This window comes from Symsagittifera roscoffensis, chromosome 6, assembly GCF_963678635.1.
Source record: "Symsagittifera roscoffensis chromosome 6, txSymRosc1.1, whole genome shotgun sequence".
NCBI lineage: Eukaryota > Metazoa > Xenacoelomorpha > Acoela > Convolutidae > Symsagittifera > Symsagittifera roscoffensis.
The window spans coordinates 2,614,697-2,637,996 of NC_087067.1; the positions used below are offsets into that span (position 1 = coordinate 2,614,697).

The window sequence follows — 23,300 nt, forward strand, 5'->3', positions numbered from 1 at the left end:
ATTCTTGTCGAATACGATCAAGTTTTTGACTTGAATACAGTTGGCGAGCTGTGCGATTGTGGATAGAATTGTGGGCGAGTGAATGTTTAAAACTATAAAGAAGCGTCTTTGAAAAGGTTAGTACTGCTTTAATTTTATAGGCATTTTTAATTTAATTTACTTTTGAAATTATTAATTTTACTGCTTTATTTGGGGGGTTGAAATTATCAGTTTATTTTTCATTGTAAGAATAAATACTGCATATGGGAAAAGAATTTATATTATAATTTATTGCTGTTTTGGGGGAACATTTTACTGTTTCATTTATTGAAATTGGTTAATAGAAATTTATACTTGAAAAAAGTTTTCTTTTTTGTAGATGATTGATGATCGTGCCTGTGAAGACTATAGAAAAAAAAGAAAACATTTATAAATAACGGTTAGTTTTTGTTCGAATTTATTAGGATAATTTATTTAATTCATTTTACCTATTCGTCTGTGAGAAATCCGTCGTGAAAAACGTCGTGAATGATTTCTGATGATGTTGGTAATTTAGCTATCAAACGAATGATGCATTTAGTTTGAAGAAGTGGCCAAAACAATTCGAGTGCTTTAATGATGTTGCGCTCTTCAATGCTAGGTGAGAGTTCATTAGGTGTTCTTTTAATGAGGTTATAAAGTTTATGATTATATCTGGTGTTATGGATGAATTCTAGGATCGGGATTTCAACGGGCTATAGGAATTCGTGTGGGACGATTAGTGGGCGGGATTCGTCTACGTTGAAGATTTTAGTTAAGGGACAGAATATATACATCTGGCTGATGGGATCATAATTGCGGATAATGCCTTGTAGGTTAGTGTCTTTAACACAATAAGTGAAGTTAGGAAAGAATGGTGAGGTCTTTAACAAGTTCTGTTAAAGACAATTCTTGAAAAATTTTTCTTATTGTATAGTCTAGTTTCATGTCTAGGTGTATGTCATAACGAATTGCGCCACAATGAGTGTTGTTCATTAGTGATAGATCTTGTAAATGTGTACTGTCTTTGTCTTGTGGTTTTCTTTTCCACCAATGTTTCCTGTGTTCTTAGGAGGTTTACTGGGATGTATGAGTTTTCGTCACTGGTTGAATAATGTGTTGCATGTGGATGTATGATTAATCTTCCTGTATTCAAGTCAAAAACTTGATCGTATTCGACAAGAATTTCTAAATTTTGCGTTTTAGAAAGTGGTTTGTTGTATTCACATGCAAGTTCTGTTTCTGGGTAAACTTGGAAACGTGTCAATTTATTTTCTATATTATGAATGTTTCTAAATTTATAATTACTTTGTCTGATTTTATCAGGATTCACGTCTTCATAAGGGATTGATTCAAAAGAGTAATTTTGGTGAAATTTGATCATTTTAGCGTGTGTTTTTGCTACTTGAAATGTGGTACATGTGTCTTCAGGAAACCAAACAATTTTTGCTTGTGTTCGTGTAGTGGGATCGCAGCATCCTTGGTCATTTTTGCAAAGGAAATTGATTCCTTGATAAATTATGTTGTCATCGTTTAAATCTCGTGTTAATTGTACTTTTTCAAGTTGTATTTTCCAATCAAAAAACAATATTTCTTGGTATCCTTTATTTTTAGTGTCTGCTTTGCAATTTGAGGGATTGTTTGTTCCGATGTGTGGTATCCAATTTTTATCATGGAGATCGTAAATTAATCTTCCATGAGCTCAGTGGCGTGGAAATTTGTCGTCTAGTTTCATATGACCTTGGTATCTTTCAAGTACGGCTTGATGTGCAGAGTCTGGAAAAACTTGAAAGTTTACCAATTTTCTCTTTGTGCCTTTGTTTGATGTAATTTTTAATCGTTTAAGTTCATTTTAACAATCGTCAGGGCTGAGATGTAAAAGTCATTCGATATTACTTTGGTAGAAAAATTCATGATCTAGTCTATTTTTATTTCCGTTTGATACTTGGGAACAATGTACTTTCTTTTCGGAAAATGTCGCTGTGAATTTGTATCTTGTTAGTGTTGTAGCTCGTGCTTTTGAGTAAAGTGTAGCTATTATGTTTGTTGTTTCTATTGATTGTGGTTCGGATTCGCATTGAGTGACTTGATTTACTGCATATTTATGTAATGTTTTTCGTTCATTTTCCTCACAGTCATAGTATTTGACTAGTAAATCCTGGAGTCCTGTTCGGGGGAGGGGTTTTTATGATCGGGTTTTGAGAAATTAACAAAGGAAAGGGTCTGAAAAATTAGTATCTTTAAAAGCTACGTGTGTATGATAGTCCTGAGTATGGATTATAAAAAGTTATATATCCAATTGTCTTTTTTGTGTATCTATATAAAAATAGCTTTTGTGAAAAGAGAAAAGAAATTTTTCATTTCACTCTTCTGCGACGCTTGCAAACTTCATCACCTTCTGCCAAAATTCAGTTTTTCTTCAAACACCTTTCTACCAATTTTCAGAAAAAAGACATCCAGAGAAAATCTGTGAGGGAACATTTGATCGAATTTGTTGACCTTATTTTTGACTTCATTTCATTTTCTCAAAAAGTCTGTAGGGGGAATATTTTGTCGATTTTGTTGATTTTTTTTATTTTTAGATTTTTCTCGAAATTTAACCTCCACAACCTGAGGTTGTGAGTTGAATGTAGATAACTGGTAAGGGGAAGCTCCCCGAAATTAGCTGCCACTCACAAAATTCTTTACACAAAAAATTGTCGTCCCCTGAGAAGTTAATTTTTTTTTGATTTTTTGGGTCTTTTTTTTCTAAATTTGTTTGAGTTTTATCGAAGAACATCCTTCCATAACTGGAATTTTTTTTGCGTTCAATCCAAATACGGTTTGTTGGAAGCTCCTTAGCGTCTGCTATGCGACTACGCTCAATTTTTTGACACAAAAGTTATGACCTTGGGAAAAGTCAAAATTTTGAATTCTTGACCGTTTTTTAAAGCTTTTTGAATTCTCTCAATAACTACCCTACCAAACCTGGGTTTTTGGTTGAATTGAAATTACAGTTTAAGCGATTTTCTTCTGCATAAAAGCTAAGCCCAACGTTTTCTAATAAAAAGCTACGACTCTTGGAAATGTCAACTATTTTTTGTTGACCGTTGTTTGGTTTCCCAGTGTCGAGAAAAACCGGTTTGAATTTTTGTTTTTTCGTCTTAATTCGAGCGAATAAAGCAAGCTAGCAGGTTCTTAAAAGCTTCTTAATTCCAGGGCTTAGAAGCCTACAATCACTTAATTTGGGTGAAAACGTAGTTTTACTCGAATAAAATTAGCTTTTTGAGAACTTTAGCGGTTTCAAAAATTCAAAAAACTACAAAAAAAAAAATTGAAAGTTTTTTCGAGAAGTTTGTTTTGTTTGTCTTTAGTCATGGTTTTGCGAAAATTGTTTTTCCTTTTGCTTACTCAAAATGAACGTGGAAAACTAATATGAATGTCGAATATGCCCAAGCTCTAGATTTTCTTTCAGATCCTTTTATCACCACGATGAAAAAATGACACTTATTTGATCAAGAAGTTTTTTGCTGTATGTTGAACAAAACTTTCACATATCAATGATCAAGCTCAGTAAATGCAAAATGCTTTTGAATCCATAAAAATAGATGGCGGGCTCAGATTTCTCAAAGTCTAATCGAGAACAAAGAACAATCATTTCTCGTATCAAGTTTTTTGCTGTATGTTGAACAAAACTTTCACATATCAATGATCTAGCTCAGTAAATGCAAAATGCTTTTGAATCCATAAAAATAGATGGCGGGCTCAGATTTCTCCAAGTCTAATCTAAGTATTTCAAAACTGTGCTGTAATAATACTGAAGCAACAATGATTTTTGAGACTTTAATCTGGGATGGTTTTCAATTAATACAAGAACTCTCCAACTCAGCATTTTCAATGTGGTGCTGAAAAAGATCTTCGATTTTCTGGAAAACAGAAATTCGAAAAAAAAAATAGATTTTCTCAAAGTAAATGACAAAATTTGTTTTCTCGTACAATCAATTGTCCAGCAAAAAGCTTCAGAAACTTAATTTGATTTAAAATATCGGGAAATCATTGTTAATTTATTACATTCAAAATAAAGACCTTGATCTAAAAAAGGATGTTATAACAAAGTGTAAGAAGTATTTCAATCAGCTTAGTTGTTGTGCGATTAATAAAAAATAAATCTTTCATTGTTTTTTTTTTCGATTTGGTGTTACGATGTCAAAAATAGTTAAGTTCCCAACTATGAGGTGTTCGTTTTCTTCAATTTAGTGTGGGAGCATTCTTTCATAGGGGTTGAATTGTCTCCAGGAACGCAAGTTTATGCCAGCTGATGCCCTTTTTCCAAGGACGCATGGAAATCCGGGAGGATTCATATCGCAGCCAATTTCTCGCTTCTCTGGGGTGTCATTCGCAAGGCATCTGAAATATAAACAGGTCATCAAGAAAAAACAAATTTGTGGCAACTAAAATCTACCGAGAGTCATTTCTCGTAAAGTTACTTTTCATTAAAACGTTTAGTGTATAAGTTATGGTTAAAATGAAGGGCGGTTTAAGAGGAAGCGAGCGAGAGTGTTTCTTAGGTCAAAAAGTTTTATGGGGCAATTTGTTCGGTCGATTGAGCTTAAAACTGGTCTATTGATTTAGTTCGAACTTCAGCCCAAAACAGACCGGCAATTGCTGTTATTTTTTCATCAAGTGACTCTCTATTTAAAGCTCAATTTTGAATTCAAGCAAACGAACAACTATTGGAGTGTAATTTTCTGTTCAAAATTTAATTATCAATTTGTAAACCAAAAAAAACTCAGTAACACTGAAAGCAGTTTTTGTCTCATTAACTTTTGCTTAAAATCAACCAAATTTGAGCAAAGCGAGTTTGATTTTTCCATTTTCTTTTTTTTCTCTGATTGTTTTGAAGCAGCAAGTAAAAACTTTTCAGCATGAAACGCAGTGAAAATTTGATAAACTTCAAAAAAAATGTGAGCAAAGCAATTCAATGTAATACTAGAAATCATCGAAATTTGACGAATGTTTACTGAATATTGCAAAAAGAAACACGCCAAGAACTTAAATATCAGTGAAATGATTCCGGGTTTATTGTGACGTTTAGCCTGTTTAAGTTTGAGAGTTAGAGAAATTGAGGATTTATAATGGGATTTTGTTGACTTTATCTATAATAGTGAATATTCCGAGTGCTCTGGTCTTGGCGCGAATAACTGGTCTTGAAAAGTTTTTGGTTGTTTGAGCTATTTATCATTGATTTTTTCAGAAACTATTTTCAGGTCAGAGATTACCATGAAAACAAAACTTCAGATCTGAAACTAAACCCTGAATCATCCAAGCATTATTTTAACATTTCACAACCCATGTCAAGTCTGAAGTTTAGATCAGAAAAAAAAATCATTTCAGATCTCATTCAGAACAATTATTGGGTACGGGCAAAGAAATAATGACCAATTTAAAAATTTTAGGCTAGTGTTAGTCGAGTATGTAAATAAAAAGACTTATTGGTTTGCCTCATTTCATTGTAGAACAATATTGAGGGACAATAAAAGGCTCTTTACACTTTCAGCATCAAAAAATAAAACAAGCAAGTTTGTTATAGTCAGATTGCAGCGACTGTAAAATACGATTTGCGACCCTTCGGAGATCAAGGTGTTTGAGCCCCCTAGTGTAACATTTTTTGAAATTTGTTCTGGCCCACATCCAAGTTTAGGCGTAAATAATTGATTATTACGGACTATTATGATGATTTTTTGACAATTATAATTGATTATAATTACCAAAATTAGGTGTTTAAAGGATTTATAATTGATTATAATCGTGATAATTTCCAAGAGATTATAATCTCTTATAATCGATTATAATTGATTATAGTTCTTACAAAAAACCCTTAGAATCAATTATAATCGATTATAATCTCTTAATTTGCCAAAATTTTGCCGATTCAAAACTTTATTCGAATTATATCTTATGGGTTAATATTTGTGTGTCAATAAAAAAATCTCTAATAGAGAGATCTCTTGAACATTTTGGTTCATCTGAACACAAAGTTTTACCTCGAAACAAAAGTTTCATAGAGATCCTTTCATATTAGTGGAAAGATTCCCCCGGTATATGAAAAATAAATCTTCCGAATACATCATTAAACTAAATCAATTTGCTGATGTTTTGGTGGTTAAAAAGCTTCAAAAATGCATCACAAAACAACTCTAATGGGGAAGAAATGGAAAAAAAAACCTTATTAATTTGAATTGATTGGAAAACTTTGAAAACATTGTTCTCATTTTTCATAGAAACAAACGTCTACAAAAAGCATAAAATATAAGCAAATTAGATGCAAATTCGAAGATAAAATGGACAAACAAAAAGGATTATAATCAATTATAATCGATTATAATGGACTTTTGTGCAAAACTAATGAATTAGAAATTTGAATAAAAATAATGGATTAAAATCAATTATAATTGATTATAATTGTATAAAAAATGGACAAATAAATTTTCAATTATAATTGATTATAATGGATTATAATTAATTATAACTTGATTTTAAAAAGAGAGATTATAATCGATTATGAATCGATTAAAATCGAGTGTTTCTCAATTTTAGTAAGACTGGTACTAAAATTGTAATATAATCGATTATTAACGCTTGAAATTGGATGCGGGGGATAAAAGAAACAACCCGAGCACATAAAATACCTACTTTCTTCAAAATTTGGAACAAAATTAATCGATCTCTAATGAATTTTTTGGAACTGATTCTATCGCTTTGTTAAGTAGTAGCCGTGAAATCCCTTTTAAGTGATTTTTATTGATTATTTTTCACTTTCATAGACACTGACAAAAAACTCAAAGAAAATCAATTTTTTCCCGGAAACTCTAGTGCGGTCAAAATCAACTGAAAGATATGGATGCTCTTTTAGCTCAAAACGAAAAAAAATTCATCTGTGATTATTTTTCTTAAAATTGAGATGTTTGAACACGATAAGTGAGCCGTTTTAGGATATTTTTCAAGTTTCAAGTTATAAGTTTTTTTCTCATTTTGGAGCAACATACAAGAAGACTAGGTTGAATAAATGCTTTAGGAGTTCCCGTACCAGAAGTCTTAATTTACTTGTCAGCGATTTTATTCAAATAGTTTAGACAACTTACTCAAAGATGTTTCCCGATGGGCAGAGTTCCGAAAACAACATTTGGCGACAGTCGATTCGGTCCTCCATTATCAGAAGTCCCAGAAAAACAGCAAATATGGACATTTTGATACAAGTATTCATTTTTTTCACAATTTTTTTTTTCAAGTTTTGACCGAGCGACTGTCTTTGATGTTAAGAGCAGAGAAATAAAAAGAAAACTTGTATCGATTAATAATTAGCGTCTGATCTATTTTAATTGTTAGCGCAGCTGTAAAGATAACTCAACTAGAAACAGATTCAAAGCTTATTCGGAGATAAATTCATTCCCAAAATAGGAAAAATTGGCAATTAAGCAGATCAAATTACCGGTCTAGAGTCTAATTCATAGTTGTTTTCAGGTGGAGGGTATTTTCAGAATCTCTCTCAGAGAACTAATCACGATCGAATTAATCCTAAACGATACTTCACGTAACCAAAAACAATTTCCGGAGTTCCGGTCATATAGTAATTTGACTACCGATGAAAACTATCTTGGCTGTGAGTTTTGACTCGAGTCTCAGGTTTTCTGTTACAGTTTTCGCTTCCGCCATTAGGCTAATGTCTTTACCTTTTAAGGTGATTTTTTTTCAAAAAAAACTAGTAACTGGTAATGACATCTTTTTTGAAAAACATGCTGAAACTTTGATAGAAACCTGACAATGTATTAAGAAAAAAAATAATTCAAGCAAGCAGTAGCGGATTTAGGGGGAAGGGGGTGAGGCGGACGCCCCCCACACCACCCTCAGGGATTCGACCCCCTGCCGACCCAAAGGGTTCCGCCTTTGTAATTTTGAGACATCCATTTTTGGATGACTGACCTTAAAATTTTTCTTAAGGCGCCTTTGGCGCCTATTTATAAAATTTTTGAGGGGGGAGCGCGCGCCGAAAAATTGCAATTTTTTGGTCAAAGTTTTCCAGAAAGTGCCTAAAAACGCTTTTTTGGCCTTTTTTAAAAAAAATTTGCCTGCGGCGCAGAAAACTTGGTCAATTTACGGTTTTCATTGTGGTTTGGGAGAGCTCACAAAAATAATTTGGTCGACCTAAAAAAAAAGTCGACATAATTTCTTTGAAAATCCCTCCCCCTCGAGCAAGCAAGCACTGTATATAGTGCCGAATGCTAGCAAAACGGTGAAAATTGTTTGCTATTAGGAATCTTGCGTGAACTTGAAAATTATTTTTTTTTCAGGAACAATGCAGGAACAACTTTTCTCTTGACTATCTGGGTATTTATTTGACATGCAAACATCCAAAAAGTAACGAAATCTTAGTTTGACTGATTTTTGCTGAGTTTTGTTCCGACTTTCGAAGAAGCCCGCACTGGAGCTTCACGGATAAAAATCAATTAATTTTGAGCTTTATTGTCAGTGCCTATAAAAGTGAACTAGACTGCTCGTATCAGGGCAAAACCCTGAATTTTCCGACTACCTTGTAATGTCTATGAAAAAAGAAAAAAAAGAAAAAAAATGAAACTTTTTTATTTGAGATTTTTTGTGAAAATTATCCTCCCACACGCCATAAAGTACAATGTGATAAAATTTGCTCCTAGTAACAAATAAATCTAATATGGCAAATAAGCTTCCTTCAACCAATTTGGAACTATTTCTAATACGAATTAAACCTCCGCTGACGCGTTACTAGCGCGAAATACATCGCGCGTTAGTAGTCCCAAATTTGCCAAAGTGGCCATCTTATAACCCCCATCTTTAAACTTTACAAAAAACAAATCGCAGGTAAAATATCTTTCCGAATTTAAGAACACAATTTAAAAACATCTTTTAAATGATAGAAAAAAATTCCGTTAAAGTCAAATGTTGTCTGAAGAAAAAAACACCCAACCTGTCATGAGGCGGTATGTTCTTTCTGCAGCCACGCTACAGCCTTATACTTAATAACGCTAATCAAGGTCACTGATTGGCCTATACTGAATGCCACGCTGTGCGTGGTCACTCTGTTGTTTTCTTACATCGCTGTTAAATGTATATTTATTTCTTCTGTCTCTATTTCCTCGGTTAAAGTTCATACCGATAAAAATACAAAATTGATACTGAGTATCTAAACATTAACTCTTGTAACCAACTATTCAACTAATTTATCAATTTACACCTTACTAAACAACTAAGTTAGTTCTCGGCAACGTACGCGTGAAATTAACCAACTAACTTGGTTAAGGTATGACATTAATGAGGACAATTACTCCCCTAAGTTTTCGAAGATCGATGCGATTCAATCACTCAAGCCTCCTAAAACTTTAAAACAGCTACGGTCGTTTATGGGAACGTTTAATCACTTGCAAAGGTTAGGTTCATCCCCGATTTGCATACTCATACAGTATATTTTCGGCAATCACTAAAGGCCTGTAATAAACAGTCGTTTCTTTGGGGAGAGGAGCAAGATAACGCTTTCAAAAGCATAATCAATCTGATGGCCAAAATTCCTCTTTCACTATGATTCTTCTAAAAAGTCAATGATAAAATGTGAAGCTAGTCATAAAGGGTTAGGGGCTTGCCTTGAACAGGCGATCGAACCGGGAGTTTGGGCTCCAACCGCTTTTGCTTCGCGTTTCCTTAATAATGCGGAGGCGAAGTATAGTACCAAAAACATGGAATTGTTAGCGATTGTTTGGGCTTTTGAAAACTTTCCTACATATTTGTTGGGAAAATGTTTTCAAGTGCTGACTGATCATAAAGCCATTATCTCGGCGTTAAATGAAAATTACAATAACTAATTGAATCAATCTCGTCTTTCTAGTTGGGCACATAGATTATTACCCTTCGATTTTGAAGTTATTCATGTCCCTGGGGTCACTTTGGGTATTGTTGATTACTTAACTCGTTACCCTACATTTTCGGCTCCTAAACCCTCAAACTGTGACGTACTTTTTGTTGTTAAGTCCATTGAGGCTTTCAATAAAGCCTTAGCTTTAATCATATCCTTTTGTTTATCCAAGTTAAGGTCTGGGTTTTGTCCTCCTTTGCAAGAGGGTGTTGATTTTACAACTCAGCATCGTTCTTTGCGATCTTCTCAGCGTTCTCCGGTAGCGGGCGACGGAAATACACTCAGCGATTGAACCAATCAAATCGTGTTACGCAAATAGGTCAATTAAATTTGTCATCGATAGAGGGCGTCGAATTGTGCTCGGAAAGTGTTTGCCAATCGAAAACCAGTATGCTAATTAAAAATCTTAAACCAGATATTTTCACTCAAGATTATTGTCTTCGACCTGAATCTTCACAAAACAGTCACTCACTTATGCTATCTAAAATCAATAACTATTTTTATTCTACTCTTTCAAATCTAAACTCTTTCATTATGAATCAACCGCCAGATACTGAAAACGGACTCACTGGAAACGACCCAAACTCTATCTAACGAACGTCTCTATCGACTTTCATACTATACTAAACTCAACGGCCGAACAAACCGATCTACTGACTTTTGTGGAAAACTTTCCATTGCACTCGCTGAACCTCAGACGGCCAAGCCCGCGTCATCCGATACGGTCTCGACAATTGATTTCCAGAATCGACCAAATCCGCCAAGATAACAGAACCCGCGAACGAGCTGCCAAAACCCGTTTTGTCACTGCGAAGACTAACTCCCGTAAAGAAGGACACGCTCAGTTGTTGGAAGCCATGAAGCAGTGCCAGTTGTCTAAACCTGGGAAGCTGAACACAGCCGCAAACATAGGAGTTTTTGCGGTCAATGGAGGCAAGCCGATCCTTTCCAAATCTACGAAGGACATTGTGGGACTGCCAGGCCTCTTCGGTGCTGACTCACAGACGAGGACTGATTCCTGGGCGCCATGAAAAGCGCCATAGCCAATAAAGACGTCACTACTTTCAACAAGTTGGGGTCATAAATGGCCCAATTGTGGACCAAGGCAGCGGTGGTCAATGATTGTGTAATTGTGGATAACAAATTGGCAATCCCGAACCTCTGAGAAAAGCTGTCCTTGTCCGACTTCATTGTTCTCACACGGGGCAAGAGGCCGTGATGTCTGCCTCTGATTACATTTGGTGGCCGTTTCTTAACCAACAGATTGTCGATACTTGTGAGAAGTGTCGCGAATGCACGCTGTATGGTAAGCATCTTAAAACCGCTAAGACTTTTCATACCGCACAATTTTTACCTAGTCTGTCTGGGCCAAATCAGGATTTACTGTTAGATATCGCCGGTCCTATATTAGATGATAAGGGTTCTAAAATCTTTCTTTTAGTAGCCGTGGATCGTTTCTCTAAATTTCCTTCGGTTCTTATTACAAAAACTACTGGGGCAAAGAAGGTTAATAAATTCCTCGCATCATACAAACACATTCATGGTATACCTCAATCTGTCAGAACCAATAACGGATCTGGGTTTAAAAAAGACTTGGTACAACAATTTTGCTCTAGTAAAGGCATTAAACATAATCTTTCACCAGTTGGAGTCACAGAGGCAGTGGTTTGGTTGATCGTTCAATACAGACTTTAAAACGAAAATTGGATACCTCATAACTTGATCCTAATTTTGGTAATTTTAAGGAAACGATTCAACAAACAGTCGAAGATATTCGAAAAACTAATCTTTCAGTGCTGAAAAATTGCCTTTCGAATTACATTTTCGTCTCAGGCTTATCATAATATTGTTAAAATTGATACATCAGCCCAAGGACTAGAACGTAACCTCCTCACGCCGGATCAGATTGCCAACGAGGACTGTAGCAGGGATCGCGCTAAGGTGGTTCTCAGAGGCAGCGCCAGCCCTACGATTACTCCTCGTTTTCAACCGATGTTTTCCCTAGACATCAATGTCGCGGACAGTGATCCTTACAAAGCGTTGGCTGAGTTCGCTCGGGCAGCGAACAAATGGTCACAGTACAAGCGCAATCTCCCGGCGGACAGTGGCAAACGGGTCTTAAAAGAGCTGTCAAGTCATCATTCAGACCTTGCCCATTCGCTGAAGACAGGCCTTACACGTAACACTCTTAGTTTCTCGGATCACGGGCCCAGTTCTACGCCTCCGGCTCCAAATAATTCTCGAAAGTTGCCGGTTCAGCAATCTCGTAGTCCAACCAAAATAAGTAACTTGGAAAAACTTCTTTTTTCCGAACCTAGTCAAGTAGAGACATTCATCTAAACATTAACTCTTGTAATCAACTATTCAACTAACTAGAGTTAGAGTCTTTAGGAAAATTATAGATCGCCAATCCGGAAAACCTCTTCATAAGACTGCAAAGTTCAAGATTACTCAGGTTACCAATCATAATTATGTCACTGACAACGGGAAACTTTACCGTAAAAATCATATTTGCCTTACGCCTAACTTTCGTTACAACATTTCATTCGGCCAAAACACACTAGGTGATCGTCTTCCTGCCTCATCCTCAACCTCTCACAGTGCGGTCATAAGGGCAGCTACTAGGTATCAGCCAGTTATGTTGGATCAACGATCGAAGAATCCCAGCTTGTCTGACCCAATAGTATTTGACCTTACAGCAGATTCGTCCAGTGAGGGCTCGCCTGGGTCAAACCACCTCCAAGTGGTCAGAGAATCTAACCCAGTCGGGAAACGCATCAAATTGCACAAGGATTCACCGCCGTTACGTTCGCTCATCCGACTAGTTCATCCGCTCAGCCGTCTAACATAGACAGTACAACCTCTTCGCCGCCTGCCGCCTCTGCTGCCAAGATTAATGGTTCCGGATGGTGTGTCTTCAGAGGGTCTTATTCAACCCTCACAGGGTGCGCTCTCGGAACCGCGTTCTTCATATCCGTCGTTGTCTCCTCCTGTTCAGCCAATGGTGGACAATTCAGAGGCGGTCAGGGCCTCTTCACGCAGTAAGAAACCCACCAAATTCTTCTGTGATTCCCTGCGTCACTCTATCAAGTTGGTAAAAGAGGCTCAAGTCAGCCAATCGCTCATCGGAGGGCCAACTCAGGATTCGCTCTCAGGAAGTGCTCCCTCTTTTCTGCCATCTCCACGGAAAAACCCCTCATTAGAAACAGGCCCCATATTGACATAATGGAGGTGTCTCCTGCTTCCTTTGCAGACATTAGCAAACTCTTGATACAAAATGACTAGTGCCAGAACATAAATCTTTTCCAAACTCTGTTAACCTTTTTGTGCTATACATTTAGTTTCATATTCTTTATCACCAAGCATTTGTGTGGGATAGAGGTGCTATCATGCTAATGCTTACCTTGGTGCCGTATATTTTTCTCAATACCAAATTTCGTAAAATTTTCCAAAATTTTTCCTCCCGCGGGGAATGGCATGAGGCGACCTTCGGTACCTCGCTTTCAACATGTTCTTCTTGCAGCCACGCTGCAGCCTTATACTTATTAACGCTAATCAAGGTCACTGATGGGCCTATACTGAATGCCACGCTGTGCGTGGTCACTCTGTTGTTTTTTTTTTACTTCGCTGTTAGATGTATATTTAATTCTTGGGTTTCTTTTTCCTCAGTTAAAGTTCATACCGATAAAAAATACTAAATTGATACTGAGTATCTAAACATTAACTCTTGTAATCAACTATTCAATTAATTTATCAATTTTTATCTGACTAAACAACTAAGTTTTGATTCGTTATTTCTCGGCAAATGTCACACGCAGAGCACAAATATTCCGTTACTTTCGTTACGAAAGTCGGAACAAAAATATACAATTGTGAGCAAACAAAATTAGATTACTCTGCGAATATTTAATTAAGCCAAAAAATCATTGAAAATCAATCGTAAGCGATTTGTTTTTCATTTTTTTGAGATGAGAATTTCAACGCACATAAAGTGTTTTCTACGTTTTAAAGTAAAGTTGGTAACGTGTTGTTCAAGTTTTTTTCAGCTTAACTTTGAATTTTGTTACTATTTTGATGTTACTTAACTTCTCATTTTCGTTACATTTAAAAATTTTCTCATATTATTGGTAGAGTGTAAAACTGTTGGTGGACTGTTTTGCAAGGGATCGAGTGCCGAGAAAAAGGTATTTTTTGGCCAAAGTTTTCAAAAAATGGCACTTCTGACGGGGGGGGGGGGTAGGGGGATGGTTTAGGTATTTTAGGTGGCTCAGTTGGTTTAGATGGTCGGGGGCAAAAAAGGGCAAACACAGGGATTGGGGTTATAAGGGTGTAACTGGGGCAAACGTTAGGGGGGAGAAGTTAACGGAATTGTTTTGCAATTTGAGAAACTTTAGGTTTAGAAATCCAGCAGGCGGTACACTTGCTTTGCAAAATTTCTGCCTTACTCATTTGATACATGCAGAAACTCTTGCAAAATTTTGCCCGACGCGAAACAGAAAAGATAGTGGGAAAAGTCCTTTTTAGTTGGTTTTAATTTTTCTAAAATTTTTTCGATTATTTCATCAATTTTTTTTTGGGGGGGGGGGGGGGGGGGGGGGGTTAAAGGGCAATCTAAAGTCTCAGGGCTTCGACATGATACTAACACAGGTGCATGGGTTCTAGGCTGGAAATTTATTTCTGTTTCAGTCATTCACTGGCCTGTTGACGCTGGTTCTCAACACTTACATCGTCTGTCTTTTCCTGTTTGCCAGGCAGTTCCGCAAACTAGAGTACTACCCTCTGGCGCTCAACTCGTTCGTCGATATCTTCGGAAGTGGGCTCATCCCCCCAATCACAGAGTTCATGTTCGCAACCTACGAGTTCAACTATGAGAGGGGGCGCGATGCTTTTACAGGATACTTTTTTCGATACTTCGGAGAACGCTACCAAAAGTGAGACAAAAACTTTTCGTATCGCGGTGATTTTTCGGAAGTTGCTCGGATCTCCGACTGTCTTTAAGCATGACTGAACTGCGTCGTGTAACCCGGTTTGAGATCCGCGTTTTAAATCAAATTTTTGTGGGTTTTCAAATAAATAGATTTTGATTTTTGTTTTTGTCAAACCTTCGTGAACTTAGTTCAAAAGAGACAGATTTTCACGAAAATGTTAGCAAATTGATACAACGTATTGATTGGTTTTTAAAAAGAACTTTTCACCCACAAGAACTCTTCTATTTCAAACCGATCTGGAAAAAAAAGATTCAGTAAAATTCTTCATTGTTCCGATATACCATAGGATGACAAAATGATTCAAAGCTTGAGTTTTAGTATTGTGATCCATTTGATATGAAAATTATTCGATTTTATTTCGCGATCAACTAAAACCGATCAAACCACATAAGCTCATGTTTAGTTACACATCGACGCTATGCAAATGATATGTCAATCTTGTGCTCGATCGGTTTTGGTTGAAAAACACTTTTTATTTTAAAACGGGCTTTCGTGCTACCTTTTCTGTCAATTATTATTTTACCACTTCAACTTTGGTTACTATTTTCGCTAGTCCAGGTTTTTGATATATTTCGAGTTAAAATGGCCTGAAAACAATCTAATTTTGAGCTTGTTGTAATTTATTTTAGCACAAGGATACTTCACCCTATGTTTCAGCAACGGTCACAAATCAACTATTTTTGATTCCGTGTTACGAAGAAAAAGATAGAACACTTGTGATTACAAATTCTCCCTACAAATTCCTATGCTCTGACGAAAATGTTTCGAAGAAAATTTCTAAATTTTAGAACTATCAGAAAGAAATTGATGGCCGATACTGTTGCCCTGAGATCAAAAATTGTTTTTTTTTTGTGATGATACTTTTTTCAAAATGTTTGGGTTTCGAAAATGCCCATTACGCCAATTATGGATCATAAATGCGTGCTTTGAAGCTGACAATGTTCAGATGATTTATTCACAAAATACAGAGGTGCATCTAGGATTTTCTAGAGCGAGGGAATATCAAACAAAAATTTAGATGGAACGAAATGATTTTCTGAGCTCTCCCAAATCACTTTTAGTCACTTTTAAGTCGCTTTTAGTCACCTTTTAGAATTTTTTTGATAAAAAATTGCAATTTTTAGCGCACGCTCTGCTCTTAAGTTTATATTTATCGGCGGCACCAGAGGTGCCTTTAGAAGTTTTTAAAGGGCGGTCAGTCAAAAATGGTTGCCTTCGAAGAATATCAAAGGGTGTCCTTTTGGATAGGCAGGGGTCGAATCTCCGAGGGGGAGAGGTGTCCGCTTCTCACTGACCTTAAACTTGCCCCATGGCATTATATGAACTGTTAAGTTTTTTACAGAGAACCGCTTTTGTGGCTGTGATTAAGAATATGTTGTATAGAGTAATTTAGTTCATTTCGGAAGCTGTCAATCAAATGTTCACTCTCGGTGCTAGACTAATTGATTAGCAGGTGTTTGTCCTTGGAACAGTCTGTCACCCTTGGATACTGTTCTCAACCACTCTCTATGCTAACTTTGTAAGATTAAGTTGACTATTTCTTGTATCGGAATTAACAATTAGACGACTATCGTTTTACCTTTTCAACATGGCGCAGCCAGCAGTCTCAGGTGGGGGAAAGAATCCACTGGGCATCACGGGATTTTGGCCAGCGAAATGCACGGAACCGCCAATGATGTGGGAATTTTGGATTAACAGATTCCAATGGGGAATGGTCGCCAAGCACTCACTAAACCCGAAAAACTTTTACTACGCCGCGACTCTCACAGCCGCCCAAGTTACTGACTTGCCCGAGGAAGTAGACGGAAAAAATCGACTGGAATCGGAACAAGTGCTGATTTCGAATCTGTATTTGTGTCTGGGGGAGAAAGGGCAGGACGAACTTCACAAAAGACGACCGCATCTGGATCTCTCGACGATTCGTTACCCACGAATGTTAGACGCACTGGAAACGGAATTTAAGAAAGAAAGAAATGAGACATATGAGACATACCAACTTCTCTCTCGTAGGCAGTTTATCAATGAAAGTTTGGAGCAATTCCATTCCGTACTAAGCGGATTGGCGGCGCGGTGCAACTTTGGAACACTAGAGGACCGGATACTGAGAGACGTATTCATTGTCAACATGAATAACCGTGATGCACAAAAGGAACTATGCAGGTCGACGAAAACACCTGAGGAAGTGTACCGGATAGCTCTCTCGTACGAGAGGGGAAACAAGTATGCATCATCATATGTAGCCACGGGATCAGTGGGGGCCCAAGGATCGACATCAGGAGGCAGAGGGATCCAGATAAAATCGGAACCAGTCGGAATAATCCGTGGAGGTTATCGGAACAATCGTGCAAGGGGCCGATGCTCTTACCAAGGGCGAGGATCGAATCGAGGTAGAAACTTTCCCAATAACAATAAATGCTATAACTGCGATCAACAAAATCTCACCAGGGAACATTTGGACAGATGCCCCGCAAAAAGCGTTACATGCAATTTTTGCCACAAAATTGGCCATTTCGAACGTACCTGTAGGGGGAAGCGTGGAAACCAGCGGGGACAGGGAGCCGTAGGAATGATACGGGAGAATGTTGACGATGGTCATCTGGAAAACTCGGCGGATGAAGAAGCGTCACAACATGCAAGTTCCATTGGATGGGTTAATAAGAATCCAGTGGTGCACTCGTGGGACTCGAGCAGATCAGACGGGGACTATATGGTCATGGCGATAAAACATAAGAAAGTCACAGAATTGAAAGTTGCTGGGGCACAATTGCTGATTAAAGTCAATGGGAAACCCACTCGAGTGTGGATCGATAGCGGGTCTCCAATTTCGATCTTCACCATTGGGGAATTGCGGAAGACTTTGGGAACGTCAGGAGTAAAATTGGATAATCTTACGGAGGAGGACAATGCTTTTCGGAATTATGGAAACAATCCACTACAGATGATTGGTACAATGGCGGTAACAATACAATCAAACGGCTGGAAGATACACGCGAGGATAAAAGTAATCGGAGGGAACCGACCATCAATAATTGGAAGAGATCTGATGCCCCAATTAGGACTCCAGTTGGTGCAACAATCACCAGGGGAACAGATAATGTCCATTGAAGAAGGCAACAAGGACGCACTGGAACCGGAGAGGGAGTTGGATTCATGGCAAACCTATTTCAGTAAGCAGTTTTCAAACCTTTTTAGCAGGGTAGGAAAAATAAGAAACTACAAAGTAGAAGCAGAACTTTTTGAAAACCTCACCCCAGTACAACAGAAGGGGCGTCGAGTTCCGATTTCGTTGCAAGAAAAATTGGATGCTGAAATTGATAAACTATTGCAACAGGGTCATATCGAAAAACTAACACAATGCTCGGACAAATATTTTGTGTCCCCAATAGTAATAACAGTAAAAAAGGATGGGTCCGTGAAATTGGCACTCGAGTCGAGGGAATCAAATAAACAAGTGCATAAGAATAAGTATCAAATACCGAATATCGAGGAACTAATGGACACAGTTGGGCAAACGATTAGTGAGAAAAAACAGGGAGACATATATTTCACAACAATGGAATTAACATACGCATATGGCCAACTGCCATTAAACGCTGAAACGAGCGTACAGTGCAATTTTTCTCTCAATGGAGGCCGCTCGACGGGTACGTACCGGTTCAAGACCGGATTCTATGGTCTAACGACAAAGCCCGCGGAATTCCAACGCGCAATGGATTGCATACTCGCCGAATACCCGCAGGCGCACGCGTTCATCGACGATTTTTTGGTTGTAACTAAGGGAACTGCGATAGACCATATAGCGACGGTAGAGAAAAATTTAAAACTGGATCGTGAAAATATGTCCCTAAAATTAACAAAAATGTAATTTCGCCCAACGAGAATGCGAATGGCTAGGCCTTAAAATAACCCCGACTGGAATCACTCCATTGGTTAGGAAAACAGAACCAATAGAGGCGCTAACGCCGCCGCGGACATTGTCGCAATTAAAATCGTTCATGGGGTCAATCCACAGTCTGCACAAGTATCTACCGGCATTAGCCGAATCATCTGCGCCGCTGCAACCCCTACTAAGCAAAAGTAATGAATACATTTGGACACCTGAATGCCAGAACGCGTTCAAAAATCTTAAGAAACAAGTTTCGAACATTGTTGAATTACGGCATTTTGATATCCACAAGGACATTCGTATAGTGTGCGATGCAAGCCATAACGGGCTCGGCGCGGTGTTGGAACAGTTAGGACCAGAAGGGTGGCGCCCAATTTCGTTTGCCTCGCGATATCTTAACGAAGCGGAAAAGAAATAGTCAACAAACGAATTTGAGATGTTGGCAGATGTGTGGGGGGCTAAATACTTTAGAAATTACATCCTAGGACGAAGTTTTTTGAACGTTACCGATCATAAAGCCCTAATATCCCTTTTGAATGGTAATAATAAGAAAAATAAAACGATGTTTAGCCGTTTAACACGCTGGTTAGATCGACTAATTCCCTTTGATTTTCGAATTGAACATTAACCAGGGGCTAAAATTGGATTGGCGGACTACTTATCACGTCATCCAAGTAGAGAAGCAACGCCAATTAGTACGTATGATAATATGTTTACGGTGGCAAAGATCAACCTAATTCGCACCGCTCTTGGCTTTAATACATCCAAGGGACACAATAAATCCAAGGGACCAATTTGTACAGCGGAAAGAAAGCAATCTATAAATAGACTGGAAGTTTCTTCACGAAATGACTCGGTAGAGGGCGGAAAAACATGTAAGCGGAAATCAACCAATCAGATTCAAACACGTGGTTTGGCCGACGGCTACGCGAAATACGCACTGGATTAGTTGGGGCTATTATTAAATCAGAACAAAGTTGTTCAAAATTATTAAAAACCAATTCTCAAATTTCAACATCAAATATCAAAATGGATCGAAGCATGCGTAAATGGCAGAAATTCCTTAAACAACATCCAAGTTTGAATATTAGTAGCGACGAAATTGAAGAATTGCCCCCAAATGTATCACTAGAGGCCGTTACCAAAGAAACAAGATCAATTCGCACTAACACAACTCTCTCGTTACCCTCGGCATTCAAAGGAGAAACAGTACCACCCGTGAACCCGAATCTATTATGTATGTCAATTAACCCTCGGAATTGCAAAATCGTTAACAAAGTTACTTCATTACCTGATCTGTTTAATCTAAAATTCATAGAATCGAATTATGTATCTGACCCCCAGCTGAGCGCTATTCGCGATCTCATTGTTACACAAGATCCTGAAATCCATGAAAAAATCACTGAAATGAACCGCTATTATGCTCAATTCGTTAATGAATTTTCGGTGAAGGAAAACGTAGTCTGGATGGATGAAAAATTTGTATTTCCAATTGACCTTCAATCAGCAATTAATAACCGAATCCATGCGTATCACCACGGAAAATCAAATATGTTCGATGCAGCAAAAGATGTCTGGTACCCTTATATTTACCGCTCAATAGCTTCCATTGCCGAAGGGTGTCCTGAATGTACCGCAGCTGGTAAGAATTTAAAAACGATAATAAAAAAAAAACAACTTGGAACTGTACCGGAACCAAAAGAACCAAATGAATCAGTCCAATTAGATTTTTGGGGCTCCATCAATTACTTAAATGAACCCCGAAAATATGTATTAGTGGCGGTCGACCGGTTTTCTCGTTGGCCATCGGCAATGGTATGTGGAAATAATCGGTCAGATAAGATATTGAAGTTCTTGAAGAGCTATATAACAAACCATGGGGTGCCACGGAAAATTCACGTTGATCAGGGAACTAGTTTCATGTCAAAGGAGATTAAAGCTTTTTGTAATGAGGTGGGCATTGAAATCATTAAGTCACCAGTAAACGACCATCGAGCAACTGGGTGCGTCGAGCGTACCATTGGCAGTCTTAAGAATTCTATCCTTACCTTCGCTCGAGAAAAGAATACCGAACCCTTGGAGAAAATGGTTGAACGGCCCCTTGGTGCTCTCAGATTCTCAAAAAATTCAACACTAAAAATCTCGCCTTTTGAAGCTCACCATGGCAGAGAAGCGAACACAGTTTTACGGAACCTTACTAAAAAGCCATCTCTTCAAAATCTGGATTGGTCACTGGATATAACAACGAAAATTGCTTGTTTAGATGCCGCCGATCCAAATGCGCCAGACATGCCTCGACCAGCCGATACAAACTGGAGTGTAAGATCAGACCTCGCATATGATATCAAAAACAGGACCCATGCACGACGACTTACAGAGGACCAATCCGCCAATCAACACGACGAACCGTCGATACTTAAAAGTGCAAACTCCAATGGACAACCGGGACCATCTGGATTGTTGTTCCAGCGAACTGGGAACAGAAACCTAAAAAGGTATAAACAACTTCACTCTAAAGTAAGATCCGAGAGTACACATACACTAACTTTAGATAATGGGGTTGTGCTTAGGAAATCGGGAGTGGCCACAAAGCCCAAACCAAAGAAATCGAAAGTTGCAGCTAAATCCGTATTACCGGTACCATCGAGTGGAGTGAAAAAGCGAGCAACTCACCCAGGGTTACCACCGCCGACTCCGCGCGAAGTTAAAGAACGATTGACAAAACGAATTGCGGAAAAACAACGGGAAAGAATCGGGCGCCGATTTGAGAATAGTGGCTCTGAATCGGAAGACAGCGAAGACTTGCCGATTATCTCGGTAAAACGGGCTAAGCAGTCATTAACTACCACCCCCAATGCACCTATAGAACGATTAGCAACAGCAATAACAGACGTCGATGTTGGAAGTGACCAGGACACCATTCCGGCACGAGGCGGTGAGTTGGATCATCATCATCCAAGGGACCAAGGAACGTCCAATCCAGGGGACCAGTCGAAATCTACCACCACCAGTAAGAAGAAGGGAGCCTCATCAAAGAAAGCCAGGCTGGTTTCATACAGCAGCCAGGGTGATAGCCAGGACGAGACCTCATCCACGACGTCTAGAAGAAGCGGGCGCAAGAGAACTGCGGTCACCAAGATGAGGGGCGTAATGATTGACTTCATCAATTAAAACAAGGAAGGAAACGAGTGACCTACAACATCTAGTAAAACTTTCGCTCAAACTGCTCTAACCCAGGGAGAGGGTGGGTCATTAGTGACTTAAAACTCAATTGGTATCACTGCTCAGTGATCTTTTAGTTGTTAAAAATTTGTCATTATTAAAGTCTAAATTGTATCCAAACATGAAGCTAGTAATTCTTTTCAACCATTCATGATCAATCATTTCAGTCATTTAAAATCAACAGGTGAAATCATTTCTATTCAACTAAGGTTTCATTATCGAAGGGGAAGTGTTGTATAGAGTAATTTAGTTCATTTCGGAAGATGTCAATCAAATGTTCACTCTCTGTGCTAGACTAATTGATTAGCAGGTGTTTGTCCTTGGAACAGTCTGTCACCCTTGGATACTGTTCTCAACCACTCTCTATGCTAACTTTGTAAGATTAAGTTGACTATTTCTTGTATCGGAATTAACAATTAGACGACTATCGTTTTACCTTTTCAACAAATAAAAGGCAGTTTTTTCATAATTTTCGCTGGCTAGGTAATGTTGACCCACGTTCAAACAAAAAGCACGGGTAGTTTGGACCTCACACATCCGACATGTAGCCTAACTTTATCCGCAACTTCACCAAACCAGTTTTTTAAATGCGGCTTAAACTTCAAAATTCTCAAAAACATAATTAATAGCTTTACACAACTAGTATTTTCGCAAAACGAATTAAGGAGCACTTTTATGAAAAATTTTAAAAATATTTTATAAAGACTTATTCCCAATTAAATTTTCTCAGCTCAATTAAGAACTATTTTAATTTTGTCAATATAAAGAGTGGATCAAAAGATAATCCAAGTCTAAAAAGCAAAGATAATTAAAAACGTCGATCGAATCACGTATGAAGGAATATTAATATGATATAGCTTTCAAGCCCAATTGAACACTTTTGAGAGTATCTTTGCGTGAAAAGAAGTAAACGCATAATTCAAAACACAAATCCCAAGCAAAATTTTCTGGTAGAAGTCAGTTCAATTTAAAATTCAAGTAAAGCAGGTTAATTGGTCAAGTTTTTGTGTTACTAAAATTTATCATTTCAATCTCAGTGAGAGAGAGGTTAAAATTTAAAAAAAGCATTGTTATCATAGTGGCAGTCGGAACTTTCAGTATTTTCTCCTGATAGAGGCACGTAGCCCAGTGATAAGGCGTTCTCATTGACATCGTCAGACCGAGTAATCGTCTCCCTGTTATGGCAATCATACATTGTGAGAATGAGCTCTCACTGGGCCTCTAGCTTCAGGCCTATGACAGCCCGACCAATTTCGGCTGCAATAGTGGTACCACGTTAAGAGCTCTAGAC

The 23,300-nt window shown here is 37.9% G+C and overlaps 2 protein-coding genes across 3 annotated transcripts in view; both read left to right on the forward strand.

Annotated features, from left to right (window-relative positions):
• The window catches only part of LOC134848127 (copine-5-like), a 546,303-nt gene that overhangs the window by 232,014 nt on the left and 290,989 nt on the right, over positions 1-23,300 (forward strand). The window lies entirely within an intron of this gene.
• The window catches only part of LOC134848439 (galanin-like G-protein coupled receptor npr-9), a 55,329-nt gene that overhangs the window by 2,175 nt on the left and 29,854 nt on the right, over positions 1-23,300 (forward strand). For both annotated transcript variants that reach the window (XM_063865898.1, XM_063865900.1), the window contains exon 3: positions 14,600-14,844. In XM_063865898.1, coding sequence (XP_063721968.1) covers positions 14,600-14,844 — 245 coding nt within the window. The remainder of the gene's footprint in view (positions 1-14,599; positions 14,845-23,300) is intronic.